At 43.4% G+C, this 17,721-nt stretch overlaps 1 protein-coding gene across 6 annotated transcripts in view; it reads left to right on the forward strand.

Moving 5' to 3' along the window:
• CTPS1 (CTP synthase 1) overlaps positions 1-17,721 on the forward strand; it is a 77,603-nt gene that overhangs the window by 5,350 nt on the left and 54,532 nt on the right. For all 6 annotated transcript variants that reach the window (XM_032160461.2, XM_058442489.1, XM_058442491.1 and 3 more), the window contains exons 4-11: positions 2,331-2,431; positions 3,545-3,661; positions 6,113-6,196; positions 6,709-6,789; positions 10,898-11,049; positions 12,369-12,501; positions 15,929-16,017; positions 17,069-17,163. In XM_032160461.2, the coding sequence (XP_032016352.1) occupies positions 2,331-2,431; positions 3,545-3,661; positions 6,113-6,196; positions 6,709-6,789; positions 10,898-11,049; positions 12,369-12,501; positions 15,929-16,017; positions 17,069-17,163 (852 nt within the window). The remainder of the gene's footprint in view (positions 1-2,330; positions 2,432-3,544; positions 3,662-6,112; positions 6,197-6,708; positions 6,790-10,897; positions 11,050-12,368; positions 12,502-15,928; positions 16,018-17,068; positions 17,164-17,721) is intronic.

Here is a 17,721-nt window from a genome sequence, read left to right on the forward strand (position 1 = left end):
CCCCCCTCACCTCTACACAGATGTATAATTCCCTTTTGAGTACAAAAGTTTACATTGTATGTGATTTCAGCATGAAACTCTCAAGGTATTGTTACTGAAATATGCCTTCAGTTGAAAAATCAGAATTATATTGTTGTTTGCTAAAAAAAATAATTTGAAGAACTACTTCTTCATTGAAGCTTGTCAGTCCTGCCAAGGCAGCATGATACGAGTCCAGAGAGCTGTTGTTTTTACACAGTAATGAGTGTGAAAGTGGTAAAGGCAACTCGATTAGGGCATTAAGCCAGATGGCATGTATGTGTGCATCTGGGACTTACTATGTATAAAAGTGAGAAGGAAATGAACATCTATTGTGCATACTGGTTTCCAGGCCGTTCATCAGTGCCATATGGCCTAGGAGGAGCCTGAGAAGTGGGTTTCTGGGTCCTCCCAAGCTTTCACTGGCACAGCTTCGCTTACATCTATTTGCTGTTTTGGAGATTTTGTACAAACATTCATTTAAGGAAAATGTTTTGCTGCTTTAAAAAGGTGGGGATGGAAAACTACTGATCTAGTATAATGGCAGTGGCCCAAATTTGGAGAGGTTGCTGAAAAGTGGCTTTAATCTGAGTTATGAGAGCAAATCTGCTTTTGGCTTTAGACTTTACTGGCTTGAAAGCTGAGGGTCACACTGACAGCTGGCTCTGGTCTGGGACTGCCCTGGCAAGATTCTGGGCTAATTGGGTCACGTTTGGATCTTAGCTTCCCCTCTCACCAGCTTTGTGAACATGGGCAAATTAACCTCTTCGAAATGTGGATTCCTTTTCTGTAAAGTGGAGACAATAACAACACCTACCTCTCTGGGTTGTTAGGAGGATTAAAGGAACTAAAAGTCAATGAAGTGTTTCCCTGACTTCCTGACACATAGAAAGGAATCAGTTAGGAATTAGAATGGTTTTGATCATACAGTTTGCTGTTTATTTATTCATCATCCATCAAATTTGCATTGAATGCTCACTGCAGTCAGACCCTCACTGGTGCTGGTAATGCATGTGATGAACAAGACCAGAGAGGTCGTTGCCCACATGGAGGTTACCTGTGGGGGAGGCAAACAACAAACATAAAACAAAATGAGACGTCTGTCAGAAACTGTGAAGAAACCAATGGAGTGAGGACAGAAAGAGTGACTGGGGAAAGCCACTTTGGGCAGGTGGTCGGGGAGTCTCCCAAGAGAGGCCATTTGAGCTGAGAGGCCAATCACAGCGAGAGTGGAATGAGAAGTGCGGAGGCGCAGGGCTACGAAGGCTTGGTTGGTCCAGGAATGGAGGGGAGGCCGGCATGGCTGAGGCAAAGTGACCGAGGGGGATGGTCAGAGAGCGGGGGTGGTAGCCACAGCCAGGTTCTACCCAGTCTCTGGGCCGCAGCAAGAAGCTAGGAGTGTACTCGGAGGAGTGGGAAGCCACTGAAAAGTTGAAGTGTGGGAGTGATGAATTCTGACTTGAATTTTAAAAGATCACTTTGACACCATGTGTGGAGTAGATAATGAATATTCTCCTGCGTGAGGCAAATGAATATCCTTATGCGTGAGGCATTGCTGTAACTGGAGTAACCTGGAGTTAAACAGTAATCTTCACCTTTTAGGAACTTGCAGTCTGTGCCCAACAACTATGATTTTTGAAGTGTTGAGCAATTGCTGGCATTCTTTGAGCATTGACATGGCAGGCACTTTACTGAGCATTTTACAGGTGCTGTCTCACAAAATTTCCACAACTTAACAGGTGGGGAAAACAAGCTTAAAATGGTTCTGTAATTGGCCCAAAGATCCACAGCTAACGAGTCATGGGACTGAGGTTTGAATCCAGACATTTTGACCCCAGGTGCTGTGCTCCTAACCACTCTGCTGTGCTGTGCTGGCTCACTGCCGTGGATTGTCTACCCTTTGGTAAACTGGAAACATATGGAACAGGGTCCCAGAAGTCTCTTGTTCCTGGAAATGCACTGAAGTGTAATGTGCCCACCTTCAGCTGTGAGCAATAGGGTTGGCCATACTGGTGTGTGGCCGAAAGGGTGGACTCTGCACAGGGGCACGTGCGCCTGTGTGGCTCAGGACACTGCTCTCAGCCTTGCTCTGTTGCAGGGCTTCCAGCAACAACTTAGACATCTGGCTGCAGGAAGTGTGAGCTCAGAGATTTGTTGAGGCCAGTTAAAGGGGACCTCAAAAGTATTTTTATGACCCTATTGCTACTCTCTCCAGGCAAAGAGTGCTGCAGTTTGTTTTCACAGTAAGTGCATTTGTCTCAATCAATGTAGATGGACAAGCATAAGTTCCCTGTTTGTTTTCTCTTTCCCAGTTGTCCCTCATATCACAGATGCAATCCAGGAGTGGGTGATGAGACAGGCGTTAATACCTGTAGATGAAGATGGCCTGGAACCTCAAGTGTGTGTTATTGAGGTTTGTATGATTCCTGCACATGTGAACAAGTGTACTCATCTCCTTAGTCAGCCATCAACAACTGATAAGACAGTTCCCAGTGGAGCCCTTGGCCTTCCTATCTCTGGTGCAGTATGTTGCAATGTGGCAGGTAAGGGCACAGTAACAGTCATGTGGAATGGCCACGCAAGGGAAAACAGTGGTTTGCCCAAACGGTGCTCTTTTTTTGTAGCATTTATGGGTTCACTTAGTACTGATTGTACCCATGAGTAGTGTGACACATTTTCATCTATCTCTTGAGCAAGTCAGCAGATCTTTTGCTTTCGTCTGGCAAGAGCATTCGTCTCCGAATGAGCTTCATTTGGTTTCAGTATCTGTACTCCTGCTGTGCTGATCCTAGCTGTTGGATCTCAGTGTTCCTCAGATAACAGGAGACTCAAAAGTTCCAGCAGTTTGTTTATAACTAATGCTTTTTTTTTTTTTGAGACAGGGTCTCACTCTGTCACCCAGGCTGGAGTCCAGTGGAGCAGTCATGGCTCACTGCAACCTTGACCTCCTGGGCTCAAGCAGTTCTCCTACCTTAGCCTCCCAAGTAGCTGGGACTACAGTGCGCACCACCATGCCCAGCTAGTTTTTGTACTTTTTTGGGAGAGGCAGGGTTTCGTCATTTTGCCCAGGATGGTCTCCAACTCCTGAGCTCAAGCCATCTGCTTGCCTTGGTCTCCCAAAGTGTTAGGATTACAGATGTGAGCCACTGTGCCCAGCCAACTGATGCTTTTCAGTACAAAAATTATTTATGGTTAGCCAAGGAGATAAGATTTCGGATTTTTTTTTTTTTTTTGCTTTGTCACTGTGATACAGATAACATTCCTGGCACCTCTCTCACTTGACCTTTTTCTTGAAATGATGTGGAAAGTTCCATAATAACCTTTGGGAACGATGAGCCTGTCCAAAAGAATAACCTTTTAGTACAAAGAGATGTCTAATTCCTGTTAACTAACATTATACAGGGTTAGAGAGTCAGTGTTACATAATTACTGATGATTGAATCAGGAAGACAGAACAGTTGTTAGAAAACTAAACTGCCAGAGAAGGGTTTAGTGCCTAACCTCTGAAACAACTTTGTTCTTCTAGCTTGGTGGAACCGTGGGGGACATAGAAAGCATGCCCTTTATTGAGGCCTTCCGTCAGTTCCAATTCAAGGTCAAAAGAGAGAACTTTTGTAACATCCACGTCAGTCTAGTTCCCCAGGTAAGTAAGACATTGAAAGTTTTACTTTGGGGGAGATGGAGAGGAGGGAGGAAAGGTAAACTGGAATGATTTTCACTCATTGTCTAGTAGTTTTCACTTGAGGTGCAGGAAGCAGAGAATAAAGAACTTTGTAAGTTTAAGTTTGTTACAATCATACTTTTTTGAAAAGATCAAATAGAAAACCTTTGAAAAATCAGAGCAGTTGCATTTGCAGATGTAGATGGGCCGTGTGCATTTGTCTTTACTATATGGTGGAACTAGAGTAAAGAGGCTGTTTTTAAAGACAAATCTTGTGGAGAGGAGTCAATAGTAACAAAAATTGGGAAGCCGGAAGGCAGATGGATGCATAGAAACCGACTAAGCTGACCTTGAGTGCCAGATCTTATGCCTGCAGCAATGAAAGCAGAGAAGCAGCCCTGTTTGCCCTGCAGAACCCCAAAAGCTCAGGAGTGGGGTGAGGGTGGGCCTCATGTAACTACTGCTTCAGAAGACTCAGACCCTGACATCTTTTTCCTACAGTGCACAGTTGGGCATTAGCCTCCTCCCACCTTGGCAGAAGGCTGGAGGCTTGTTCTCTGGAGAGGGTTCCTGGATGAGCAGACAGTAGGGACAGTTGAGGGCAGTACAAACGTGGGGTTGTGTGTAATGTTATGCTGTTGACACTTCTTGCCTTCTTCCACCATTTGGTTCCCAGAATCACCATATTCAGGCTTGGCCATTCCACGTAGGAGATTGTAAGATTGTCCTCTGGGGTATGGATAGCCCAAGATAAAAGACACTGGCTCTGGGGGCTCCCCATGAAATAAGCCATCCAGATTTTCACCATGACAAGCCTACCCACTCACACAGAACTTACAGGTAGCATTTGAGTAGGCCTCCATACACTTGGAGAAAGCATCTGATAGGTAAGAGACCAAACAACAGAAAGAAAGAAACTTATAGGGAACTGAGGCGCTACAAGCAGAGGAAACTTTAAAAAAACAACAAAAAACCAAAAGTGACCTGTCATTACTATTCTTAGAAAATTAAAAGGAGATAAGCGATATCCATTAGATAAGAACTGGATGCTGTAAGAAACAAACATTGAGAGAACAGAAAAGAATCCTTGGAAATTAAAAATTGGATAGCAGAAATGAAAAAGTTAAGAGAAAGCAAGTTGAGGAAATACCCAAGAAGTACAGCAAAAAGACCAAGAGATAGAAAATAGGAGAGAAAAGGTAAAAAAATTAGAGGACTGGCTCAGAAGTTCTAACGTCCAAATAATAGGAGTTCCAAAAAATAAGAACAGAGAAATGAAGTATAATCTGAACCCCAGGCGTCAGCAAATGACAGCCTATGGGCCACATGAACCTACCCCCCCCCCCCCGTTTTTGGAAATCAAGTTTATGGAAATACAGCTGCGTCCACTTGTTCATGTGCTGTCTGTGGCTGCTTTTGCTCTAGAACAGTAGAGTTGAATACTTGTGGCAGAGACTGTGGCCCACAAAACCTAAAATACTTATTATCAGGGCCTTTACAGAAAAAGTTTTCTGACCCCTTATCTGAACAATTCAAGGAAATTTCTAGACATCAGTTTCTGGGTTGAAAGGGCCCCCTTGGTGCCTATCATACTGGATGACAAGATGACCTACACTAAGGCATATTATTGTGAAGGTTCAGAATAATGGGGCAGAAGTTCTAAAAGGCTCTAAAGAGAAAAATCAAGAATCATTGTGCCGCTGGACCCCTCAGCAACAATACTGGAAGCTAAAAGACAGTGATGCTATTTCATTAAAAATTCTAGTGGAGGCTGGGCATGGTGGCTCATACCTGTTATCTCAGCAGTTTGGGAGGCAGAGGTGGGAGGACTGCTTGAACCTATGAGTTTGAGACCAGCCTGGGCAATGTGACAAGAGCCTGTCTCTGTTTAAAAAAAAAAAAAAAAAGTCCAACAGAAAATGATTTCCATCCTACAAGTCCATATGTAACGTGTGTATCTGTTAAGTGTGAGAGGAGAATAAGGATAATTTAGTACAGAAAGGAAAAGTGTGGCACATGGTTTGGGAACAGTATTTAAATACTTAAAAAGTATGTAAACCCAAAAGAGGGCTGCAGGCACAGGAACGTGTCTAATGGGGGCAGGATCCTCATTTATCAGGGAAATCAATAGAAAATGCCTCCAAGTAAATGTGAAGAAGTAGCACACCAGCAAGATCAGTTAAGAGTTGAAGAGCTGTTGTTTCTAGGGATTGGAAAGGGGAGAGTGGGTGAGGGCCGATACCGCTTACAAGCTCGGTAGAACCATTTGACTCTAAAATGCATGCACGTGTAACTTTGACAAACATAAAAGCTAAATTATGTAAGTGACCAAATGATCTATTTCCCTATTAAAAGGGGTTCAAGGAAAAGTCATACTTGAAAATTCCTTATCAGAGGGAAAGTAACTTTTTTTTTTTTTTCTTTGTGAAATAGCCAAGTTCAACAGGGGAACAGAAGACTAAACCCACCCAGAATAGTGTTCGGGAACTTAGAGGACTTGGGCTTTCCCCAGATCTGGTAAGATTTCCTGATAACTGGTTGCAGTAATCTTTTATGTCTAGTTCAGATCACTCTTTCATGACAGACAAGACCTTTGTCTTGTTGGCTTGCTTTTGATAATGGATGATGGAGAAAATAGGATTAGTGCTTTGAACCGGGCTGTAGTTTGCAAGATGTTCCTACTTAGAGCATGTTAGGTCTCGTACTCCCCAGACCTTATTTTTCCTTTCCGTCCTTTTATTCTCATTTTTACTCCTACCTGGGAACACTAATGGAGGAAAACCCCAGAGCTCTTGTAGTTCATTAATGTATTCATTTGTACCGCCATTCGCTTGTTTCTCCAGTTTGGTGTTTACGGATTTTAGCTTTGAAACGAGTCATAATATCTTTATGGATTATGTGCCTGGTGCTGAGAGTTAACGTTTTCGTTCATCTTAACAATGTGATGTCTGTTTTAATTTCGGTCAGGAGAAACCCCTACTTTTGTCATCTTTTCCTTGTGTCTAAGCCATCTTGTTCTCTACTGCTAGGTTGTATGCAGGTGCTCAAATCCACTTGACACATCAGTGAAGGAGAAAATATCAATGTTCTGCCATGTTGAGCCTGAACAAGTGAGTAGAAATTCCCATCTCTAATAAGTTGTTTTTTGCTTCTAATTGTCCTAAAGCCTCTTGATCAGTTTCGTGAGGCTTGTTACTTTCTAATTAGAGATAGTGGGCTGTTCCAGAAGAACCCATCGCCATCGGCCATTCCCTGCCTCTCCTGGTTCCCCAAACACAGCTATGTCCCTCCTGCCTCTTCTCCGTGCCTCGTACTTTGTGCTCTAGCCGGGTGGAGTATCTTTCGGTTCCCCTAGTACCCCCACTCTCCCTATGATTGTACTTTTTCACTGGCTAATTTCTGTTAAGAACCTGTGTTCCCCTCTTCCTGTTGGCCTGGCAGTCTCCTACTCACTCTTATCCTTCAGGTTCTAGCGAAGACATAGTGTTGTCTAAGAAGCTTTAACTGCCAAACCTCCTGGCCCTTGGCCTTCAGGGTTAACTGCGTCCTTCTCTGGGCTCCTGTGTGGTGTTGCACGTATGCTGCTGGTGGGCCCATCTTTCTGGTGTGTGTGTGTGTGTGTGTGTGTGTGTGTATGTGTGCATGTGTGTGCACATGTGTGGTGTGTATCTCCCTTCACAGACTCTGAGCTTCTGGAGGGCAAGGGCCACCTCATTCAACTTTATGTTTCTGGTGCCTGGTGTCTAGGGTGTTGTAGGCTGTCACAGAGATTTTAGTGTTTTTGTTACTGTACCTATGATGCAGGAAATCCAAAATTTGGAACCTGTAATGTATCTAAGTATGGTGCTTAGTATGGAAATTCTAGTGGTGATACATTGAGCATGTAGCTTTGGCCAGGTTTTAGATATTTCTGGCCTAGCAAGCGAAGGAAATTCAATTAGCAGAATAGGTTGTCATTAAAATTGTTCAATTTTTTTTTTTTTTTAAATTGAGACAGAGTCTCACTCTGTCGCCCAGGCTGGAGTGCAGTGGCGCAATCTTTTTGGCTCACTGTGACCTCCACCTTCCAGGTTCAAGTGATTCTCCTACCTCAGCTTCCCGAGTAGCTTGGATTACAGATGTGCACCACCACTCCTGGCTAATTTTTGTATTTTTAGTAGAGATGGGGTTTCATTATGTTGGCCAGGCTGGTCTCAAAGTCCTCACCTGAGGTGATCCACCTGCCTCAGCCTCCCAAAGTGCTGGGATTACAGGTGTGAGGGCGCCCGGCCTTAAAAATATTCACTATTAAAAATGTAACAAGTATTTCCACATTTAAGTTTAAGTTTCAGATTTTTTGCTTTTTTTTTGATACAGAGTTTTCACTCTTTCATCCAGGCTGGAGTGAAGTGGAGCAATCTCAGCTCACTGGAACCTCCACCCCCTGGGTTCAAGTGATTCTCCTGCCTCAGCCTCCCGAATAGCTGGGATTATAGGCGCCTGCCATCACGCCCAGCTAATTTTTGTATTTTTAGTAGAGATGGTGTTTCGCCATATGAGCCAAGTTGGTCTGGAACTCCTGACCTCAGGTGAGCCACCCGTCTTGGCCTGCCAAAGTGCTAGGATTACAGGTGAGCCACCACACCTGGCCTTGCCTTTTTTTTTTTTTTTTTTTTAAGAGACAAGGTCTTGCTGTGTCACCCTGGCTAGAGTGCAGTGGTGCTGTCATAGCTCACTGCAGCCTGGGCTTAACAGCCCTCCTGCCTTAGCCTCCTGAGTAGCTAGTACCTTAGGCGGAAGCTACCATGTTCAGCTGTTTTATTTTTTGTAGAGATGAGATCTTGCTATGTTGCCCAGGCTGATCTTGAGCTCTTTGGGCTCAGGCAGTCTTCTTGCTTCAGCCTTCCAAAATGTTGAGATTACAGGCGTGAGCCGGCATGCCCAGCCTTGCTTGTTTTTTTAATAGGAATGTTTATCTTACTGAATTGACTTGATATAGTCTGAATACTAGTCTTTTATCAGGTAATGTGATTTGCACATATTTTCTCCCTATCTGTGCCTTATCTTTTCATTTTCTTCTCTTTTTTTTTTTTTTTTTTTTTTTTTTTTTGAGATGGAGTCTTTCTCTGTTGCCCAGACTGTAGTGCAGTGGCATGATCTCAGCTCACTGCCATCTCTGCCTCCCGTGTTCAAGCGACTCTCCTGCCTCAGTCTCCCGAGTAGCTGGGACTACAGGCATGCGCCACCACACCTGGCTAATTTTTGTATTTTTAGTAGAGACGGGGTTTTGCCAAGTTGGCTAGGCTGGTTGTGAACTCCTGACCTCAGGTGATCTGCCTGCCTTGGCCTCCCAAAGTGCTGGGATTACAAGTGTGAGCCACCGCACCTGGCCTTCATTTTCTTAATAGTGTCTTTTAGAGCACAGACACTTTTAAATTTCGATGAAGTCCAATCTGTTTTTTTCTTTTATGGATTGCGCTTTCACTGTTGTATCTAAGAACTCCTTGCTTAACCAAGGTCATGAAGATTTTCTTGTAAAAGTTAGTTTTAGGTCTTACATGATCCATTCTAGGTTAATTTTTGTGTGTAGTGTGAGGTAAGGGTTGAAATTTTTACATATGGATATCTACTTGCCTCAGCCCCATTTGTTGAAAAGACTATCCTTGGATACTATTCTATACTTTTTAAAAATAAAGGTACATTATAGATTTACTAATCTTCATAAAGTTGTTTAGATTTATTTATAGCTATTCATAATTTTTATTACTACTGTGTATTTTTAAAAATTATATTTTCTGATTAGATATACCCCCTGTATAGGAGACCCTGCTGACCTCTGTCCATTCATCTATAGCCTAGCAACCTTACTAAAATTCTGTTAGTACTGATCGTTTACCTGTAAATTCTTTTGGTTTTTATGGATAAGCAGTGATATTGTTTGCATTATTCAGTGGCAACTCTTCTTGTTTTCTGGTTCATTTTTTTTTCTCATCTAATGATAATGGCTAATATCTTCAGTACATCACTGAATAGAAGTACTGAAAGAGGCCATTCTGGCCTTGTTCTGGACTTTAAATAGTAAGCATTAATATTAAACCATGTGATGTTTACTGTGGGTTTTTTATATTGCCAAATTTTCCCTAATCTTAATTTACCAATAATTTTTATTATGAATTTGGTTTTGAATTTTCATCAAATCTGCATCTACTGAGGGAATTTTTTTCCTCCTTAATCTGTTTTCTATTTGTGTGGTGAATTCCACTGTTAAATTTCCTAACACAGTAGTCCTCAAACTTGACTGCACAGTGGAGTCACTTGGGGAGTTTAAAAACTGATGCTTGCCTCCCACCCCGCGAGGTCCTAACTCAGGTAGTCTGGGGTGCGGCGTGGGCTTCCGACTTTCTGCAAGCTCTGAATGACTCCAGTATGCAGCTGAGTTTGAGAACCACTTTTCCTAGCTAAGCCATTCATGGGTTTGTGGACATGATTTTTTTTAAACTACATTTGTGGTTTGGATCTTGAATTATTATTATTATTTTTTTAAGACAGGTTCTGGCTCTGTTGCCCAGGCTGGAGTACAGTGATGCGATCTTGGCTCACTGCAGCCTCCAACTCCCAGGCTCAAGTGATCCTCCCACCTCAGCCTCCTGAGTAGCTGGGACCATGGGCACATACCACCACACCCAGCTAATTTTTTGGGTTTTTTTTTTTTTTTTTTTTTTTTTTTTTGAGACAGAGTCTCACTCTGTCACCCAGGCTGGAGTACAGTGGCACAATCTCAGCTCACTACAGCTTCAAGCTCCCAGGCTCAAGCGATTCTCCCACCTCAGCTACCCCCCCAAGTAGCTGAGACTACATGCACATGCCCACCATGCCTGGCTAAATTTTGTATTTTTTGTAGAGACAGTGTTTTGCCATGTTGCCCAGTCTGGTCTTGAACTCCTGAGCTCGAGCAATCCTCCTGCCATGGCCTCCCAAAGTACTAGGATTATAAGCATAAGCCACCTTGCCCAGCCATGAATTTTTTTTAAAGGACTTTTGCATCCATGTTCATAATAGATTGGCCACTAATTTTCTATTCTATTCTTGAGTCTGTTTTAGTAGTTTATCTTTATCTAGAAAATTGTCCTTTTTTCTGTTTTCAAATACATAATATTTTTCAAGGTCACATAGCTAGTAGGAGGCTGTAAGCCTGGTGAGTTTTTGCTTTTATTTAATAACTTGCTTTTTTCTAAACAGGTGATCTGTGTCCACGATGTCTCATCCATCTACCGAGTCCCCTTGTTGTTAGAGGAGCAAGGGGTTGTAGATTATTTTCTTCGAAGACTTGACCTTCCTATTGAGAGGCAGCCAAGAAAAATGCTGATGAAATGGAAAGAGATGGCTGACAGGTTTGCCTGCAATGAGGAGCTGGGAGTGCTAGCCTCCTTTACTCTTTTGTAGGGCTGGTGAAGCCGACTCTAGCCCTAGCACTTTTGCACTTCTGCCATCCACTCATTAGAAGGGCCTTTGTAGTAAGAGACATTCAGAAAGGATCTTAGCTGTCACGTAGCTGTGGCACAGATGAGGAGATTCTGATAGGGCCAGGCCACGTGCTGGGCCTCCAGACACTGAGTTTGGGTTATGTCTTAACACGCTTAGTCTCTTACCAACTAGATCAGTGCAGACAGGTGTCCTGGTGGCAGCGGGTGAGTGTGCATACCCGAAGCCCACACGAATGGCTCACAGTGGCTGGAGCACTCCTGGGTACCACCCCAGAGATCTGAGCTGTGTTTGGGAATGTGTGTCTCACCCCACACCAGAAAGGGATCACATTAGGACGGGGATGTGTTGCTGCCTACTCCACTACATCCTTTTAAGGCTCGGTGATGCTGTCACATCCCTTCAGAGATCTTCACTTCATGTCTTAGAGCAATGGGCAGGCCTTATCTTAGTTGCAAGATCAATATGACGGCCTAGAAGCATTTGGAGAGGGCATACTCATTCCATTGCTCTGTGAGAATCATTTTTCATTTCAACATTTTCCTTTCAGTCTTTGTCTGCTTACATGTAGCTACCAGAATGGCACAGTTTTATCATCTTTTTTCATAAAATATTATAAGCATTTTGCTCTGTTATTATATTTTACAATGAAAACTTTTAGTGAGTGTGGACTTTTCTATTTTGTGAATGTCCCATAATTTGTTTGACACTTGCCTTCATCCCATTAATTCTTGTGAATTGTCTGTTTATGTCTGTTAATTTTTTTGGCCTTTGGTATGAAAAAAATTTTTTGTAGGCAAATTTGTGTGAAATATTGAAACTCCTTGTAAGTTTCAAAAAAAAAAAAAAAAAAAAAACTTTCTTTACAAAGCCTGCCATGTTGATCTGAAAATTACTTCCTCTTTACTGGTCTGTACACAGAACTCAGATAATAGCTATTCCCGTTATATTCTTCCCAGATGTGTTGTTTTTTGGGGGTTTTTTGAGGCAGGGTCTCACACTGTTGCCCAGGCTGTAGTTTAGTGGTGCAGTCAGCCCACTGTAGCCTCCGACTCCTGGGCTCAAGATCCCCTCGCCTCAGCCTTTCAAAGTGCTGAGATTATAGGATTATGGGCGTGAGCTCATTCCTGGCCAGACATGGTTTTTTTTCTCTTGAAATAGCTATTTTGGTCTCATGATAGCGTGTACCTTCTAAGTAATTGGGTTTTTCTTGACGTTTATTTGATAGATATGATCGCTTGCTGGAGACCTGCTCTATTGCCCTTGTGGGCAAATACACGAAGTTCTCAGACTCCTATGCCTCTGTCATTAAGGCTCTGGAGCATTCTGCACTGGCCATCAACCACAAATTGGAAATCAAGGTAAGGAGGGTGGCACAGGTACAGCCAAAGGATAAGCAGGGAATAAGTCTATAGTCTCATAGGTGCTGCGTCATATCTGCTTTCTGTTTTTGGAGCTCAGAATTACTTTTTAAGGATTAAAAAGATTTGTGGTTGCTTCGTGGCTTTGAGAAGACAGTAGAGCATTTTCAGGAATTAATGAAGGGGAGAGATGACTAGAGAGGGTGAGAGAGACTTGAGTTCTTGCCTATGACTATCAGGTAACCAAATAAAATGCCCTGTGGAAATGGGGACCACTGGTGGACCACAGGCATGCTGCACAGTTGACAGCTGGAGGCTCTTGGAGACTTTGTTGGCAGGTGGGCTGCCTTTCCTAACCTGTGCTTATCACTTATTGCAGAGTGGGAATGACATTATTAACCTCATAGAGCTGTGAGCTTGCTCTGGGATGCAGGGCGGGCACTCAGTAAATGGTAGTTACTGTGTTCTGGTCTGTGCCATGGCGGGCAGCAGCTGAGCTGGTGGAATGGTGGGGCATGGCCCTGCTTGTCTATGGGTGGCAGTAGAGTGTCATGGTTAAGAGCATGGATGCTGTGGCTGAGCGTGTTGGCTCACGCCTGTAATCCCAGCACTTTGGGAGGCCAAGGTGGGCAGATCACGAGGTCAGGAGATTGAGACCGTTCTGGCTAACATGGTAAAACCCTGTCTCTACTCAAAATACCAAACATTAGCCAGGCGTGGTGGCATGTGCCTGTAGTCCTAGCTACTCAGGAGGCTGAGGCAGGAGAATTGCTTGAACCTGGGAGGTGGAGGTTGCAGTGAGCCGAGATTGCACCACTGCACTCCAGCCTGGGCAACAGAGTGAGACTCCGTCTAAAAAAAAAAAAAAAGCATGGATGCCTGAGCCTGGTGACCAGGGCTCAGATTCTAGCTCTGTCATCTACAAGTGGTGAGACCTAGACAACTTACTTAACCCTCTTTGTGCCTCAGTTTCCACATCTTTAAAAAGGGATGGTGATGGTGCCTTCCTTCTAGGGTTGTTGTAAGAAGTTCATGAATACAAAGTGCTGAGAATTATGCCTGGCATATGGTAAGTGCTATGTCAGCCGTCCTTGAAAACTCTCCCTTCTGCCTGTCCCCTTTATTCCTTTTCTTCCCGGCCCATCAGCTGGAGCTTTTCAGGAGGAGATGAAGGTCAGAGGTAAAGTTGGGGCTCAGTGCTGAGGTTGTTAAACGGGCCCCATGTAGCTGTCCCCACATTGGGGTTTGCTTTCTACTTCGCAGGCGTTTCTCAGCGTGAGAATTTTAGTTTGCTTTGTGCTGCTGGACAGGTTCCTGCAGAATGGCCTGTTGTATGTGTTTTAAGAATTTAAATCCCATTACACAGCCCTGACTTCTTATTTGCTAGTTCTTTCCATCATTCATTTATTTTATCCACTTGGAGTTAGTCTGTGGCTGCCATGTGTTTGTTAGGTGGCAGAGGATGAGAGATGGATGAAAAGGCAACAGTCTGTGCCTTTAAGGAATATTGAGTCTCTTATATAGGAAGGAGCACATAGGAGAGGCTGAACCTACCGTGGCAGACACATAAGGCAGACCTCCTCATGGAGGGACACCAGGTTGGGTTGGGTAGGATGGAGAAGGCTTGGAAGGGGCCTTCCTGTTAGAATAGATAGAGCACGTCCAAGGGCTCGGAGATGTGGAGCAGTTGGAAACACTGTGGATGGAAATTGTGAATTGGAGGCTGTCTGGAGACAGGCTGGTGAGGGCCTGCCCACAATTCCATGAACTGGGCCAAATCTGGGTCTTACCCTGAGGTTCAGGGAACTAACTGCAGGGTTTAGGTAGGAGATTGTGGAAAAATGGTGAACACCCTAATTTAAAAAGTGGGCACAAGATTCAAACAGACACTTCCAAAAAAAGATGTAGGTGATAAACACGAAAAGGTGCTCAACACCTCTAGCTGTCAGGGAAATCAGTGCACATGAAGTCACAATGAGATAGTGACGCATACCCACTAGAGCGGCTGAGTGTTAGAGAGGCTGTGGAGCTCTTACCTTGCTGCCGGGAGTGTAAAATGGCACCAGCACAATAGAAAACAGTCTGGTAGTTTCTTATCAAGGTAGACATGTGATCCAATAAGTCCATTCCCAGATACTCACTTGAGAGACTTGAAAACGTCCACAAAAAAAAGATTTTTATTCAAATGGACAAATTATTTGTAATAGCTGAAATCTCTAAACAACCCAAATATTTATAGCCTGTCAGTGGATCAATTTGTAATGGCTTATTTATATAGTAGAAACCACTCAGCAATGAAAAGGAACAAACCAGGCTGAACACTGGCTCAAGCCCATAATCACAACACTTTGGGAGGCTCTGCTGTGGGAGGATCGCCTAAGGCCAGTAGTTCAAGAGCAGCCTGGTCAACATAGCGAGACCCCCAGGGGTCTCTGCAAAAAAAAGTTAAAAAAGAAAAGGAACAAACTACTGATAAACACAGCAACATGGATGAACTTCAAAAACACTAAGCAAAAGAAGCCAGACACAAAAGGTTATATACTATTTGGCTCCATTTATATGAGGTTCTATAAGAGGCAAAACGAATCTGTGATGATAGAAATTGGATTTGAGGTTGTTTGCGGTAGGAGGTAGAGGGGAGACATTCTGGGAAGATAGTAACTTACGTTTTGTTTTGTTTTGTTTTGTTTGAGACAGAGTCTCGCTCTGTCACCCAGGCTGGAGTGCAGTGGCATGATCCCAGTTCACTGCAACCTCTGCCTTCTGTGTTCAAGCAGTTCTCCTCCCTCAGCCTCCTGGGTAGCTGGCCACAACACTCAGCAATTTTTTTTTTTTTTTTTTTTTTTGTATTTTTAGTAGGGATGGGGTTTCACCATGTTTGCCAGGCTAGTCTCGAACTCCTGACCTCAAGTGATCCACCCACCTCAGCCTTCCAAAGTGCTGGGATTATAGGTGTGAGCCACCACACCCGGCTCATTCTGTATCTTGGTGTGTATGTTTGACAAAAACTCTTCAAAGTGTGCACTTAAAATGCTTGTATTTTATTGTATGTGAATTATGCTTCAATATGGTAGAAAGAAAAGGAAAAAGCCCACAAAAGTCCATCTTCCGATGGACTGAGGAGAGTGTCATTGAACAGAAAGCTCTCTAGAGTCTGCTGCAGAGGCTTAGCTGAGACCAGGTCCTGAACTGAGTAGAGTGCGGAGAGAGAGAGATTTGGGAGTTTAATGATTTTGAAGGAGACTGTTGTATTTTAAAACCTCATATTTAAAAAAATTTTAAGTTATTAAATATATTAAGATGATCACTTTAAAGCCAGAATTAAGAAAGACAGAACTTTGATAAAATGATAATATTATTTAAAAATTAAGAAAGCACAGCCTGGGGTCACGAGCCTGCTTTTCTCCCCTGTCTGAATAACGTCCAGTACATAGATTCTGCGGACTTGGAGCCCATCACCTCGCAAGAAGAGCCCGTGCGCTACCACGAAGCTTGGCAGAAGCTCTGTAGTGCTCAGTGAGTAGAGTTCACTGCCTTGGGTTTCCAGAGTTCTTTTGGTTTGTTTTAATGAAAAAGTCCTCTGTTTTCATGTGCCAGTAGTAGGTAACTGACTTGTTAAAATGTTTTTTAATTGTTGAAAGGACTACATGCCATCTGATTTAATCCTTAAAAAATGCAGCTTGTCAATATCATTGGATCTGAAAAGCTGTTCTGATTTTGATACTGTTTGCCATATGCATCTATTGATGAGGCTTATTTAACAATTTTTCATCCAGAACATTTGATGAATACCCATCAGTAGAGTCTCATCAATTGTTTTGGCAGCTGTTATTTATAATAGTAAAACATCAGCAAGAATTTCTGGTTCACTAGAACAGTTGAATATTACGGAGGTGTACACCTTCTTCTGAGTGTCTTGGTCAGTATGGCACACAGAGCTGATGAAGAAAGGCCCCCTTAGGGGAGCATTTTAAGCCAAGAGGTAAAATAAATTGTTACTATATGTATTTAAAATTTTGGGCTGGGCACAGCGGCTCGTGCCTGTAATCCCGAAACTTTGAGAGGCCGAGGTGGGAGGATTGCTTGAGCCCAAGAGTTCAAGACCAGCCCAGGCAACATAGGGAGACCCTGTTTCTACAACAAAAACAACAAAACCAGCTGGGTGTGGTGGCACATGCCTGTGGTCCCAGCTCCTTGGGAGATCAAGGCTGCAGTGAGCTGTGATCACACCACTGCACTCCAGCCCGGGTAACAGTGTGAGACCCTGTCTCAAGAAAAAATAATTGTGAACAACTCAGTACCAAAGATAGTGCAGTGGCAGTATTGCAATTATGTATACTATCTTTTTCACTTGCAATAAGCATGTTCTTATGTTACTAAGAAAAGTCCATAGTTTCGTATGCAGTTTCTAAGTTCATAGTGTTCACATACAATTCATTGTCCCAATAGCACAATGTATGGGGTTAATTCATGGCTTCAGTGTCTTGGTAATGGCCTGTCAGGCGATTATTGCAAGCTGGACTGGTAGAAAAGGGGAATTGCCTTTGTGGTTTGTTCTTTTGTGCAGTGGAGTGCTGGTTCCAGGAGGATTTGGTGTTCGAGGAACAGAAGGAAAAATCCAAGCAATTGCCTGGGCTCGGAATCAGAAAAAGCCTTTTTTGGGTAAGGAGCTCTGCAGTGCAGTCTTCACTTAGAGTAGGAAAGAGCGGGGAACGGTGCCACGTGGGAGCCTATGAACAAAGTGGGGGAATTACTGAAACGTGCCGTCTTTGTGGATAGGAGCCCAACTAGAAGCCTTCATGTTTCTTTTTGGAGACAAATTCAGTCTTGGAAAGCTTATTTATGCTTATGAGCTACATGTAGATGTTGTGGAATTTTGAGAGAATGAATTGTGAATTCCTGTCCATTTAATGAACCCAGCTGTTTGCAGCACACGTGAGGTTGAGTTTTATATCTGCTCACTTGGCACAACAGCTGACTGAAATTGGACAGAATGATTTTGCATGCCTCCTGGTGCTGTACATTTTAGTAATTTTCAACTTGAACAATTGTAAATAAAAATGAGAGAGGGTAAGAAAACTTGAATTTTAAAGTACTGAGGCTAGGCACGGTGGTTCACACCTGTAAACCCAACACTTGTGGAGGCTGAGGCAGGAGGATTGCTGGATCCCAGAAATTCGAGGCTGTAGTGAGCCAAGATCTCTCCACTGCACTCCAGAG

This window comes from Hylobates moloch, unplaced genomic scaffold, assembly GCF_009828535.3.
Source record: "Hylobates moloch isolate HMO894 unplaced genomic scaffold, HMol_V3 SCAFFOLD_8, whole genome shotgun sequence".
NCBI classification, from domain to species: Eukaryota; Metazoa; Chordata; class Mammalia; order Primates; family Hylobatidae; genus Hylobates; species Hylobates moloch.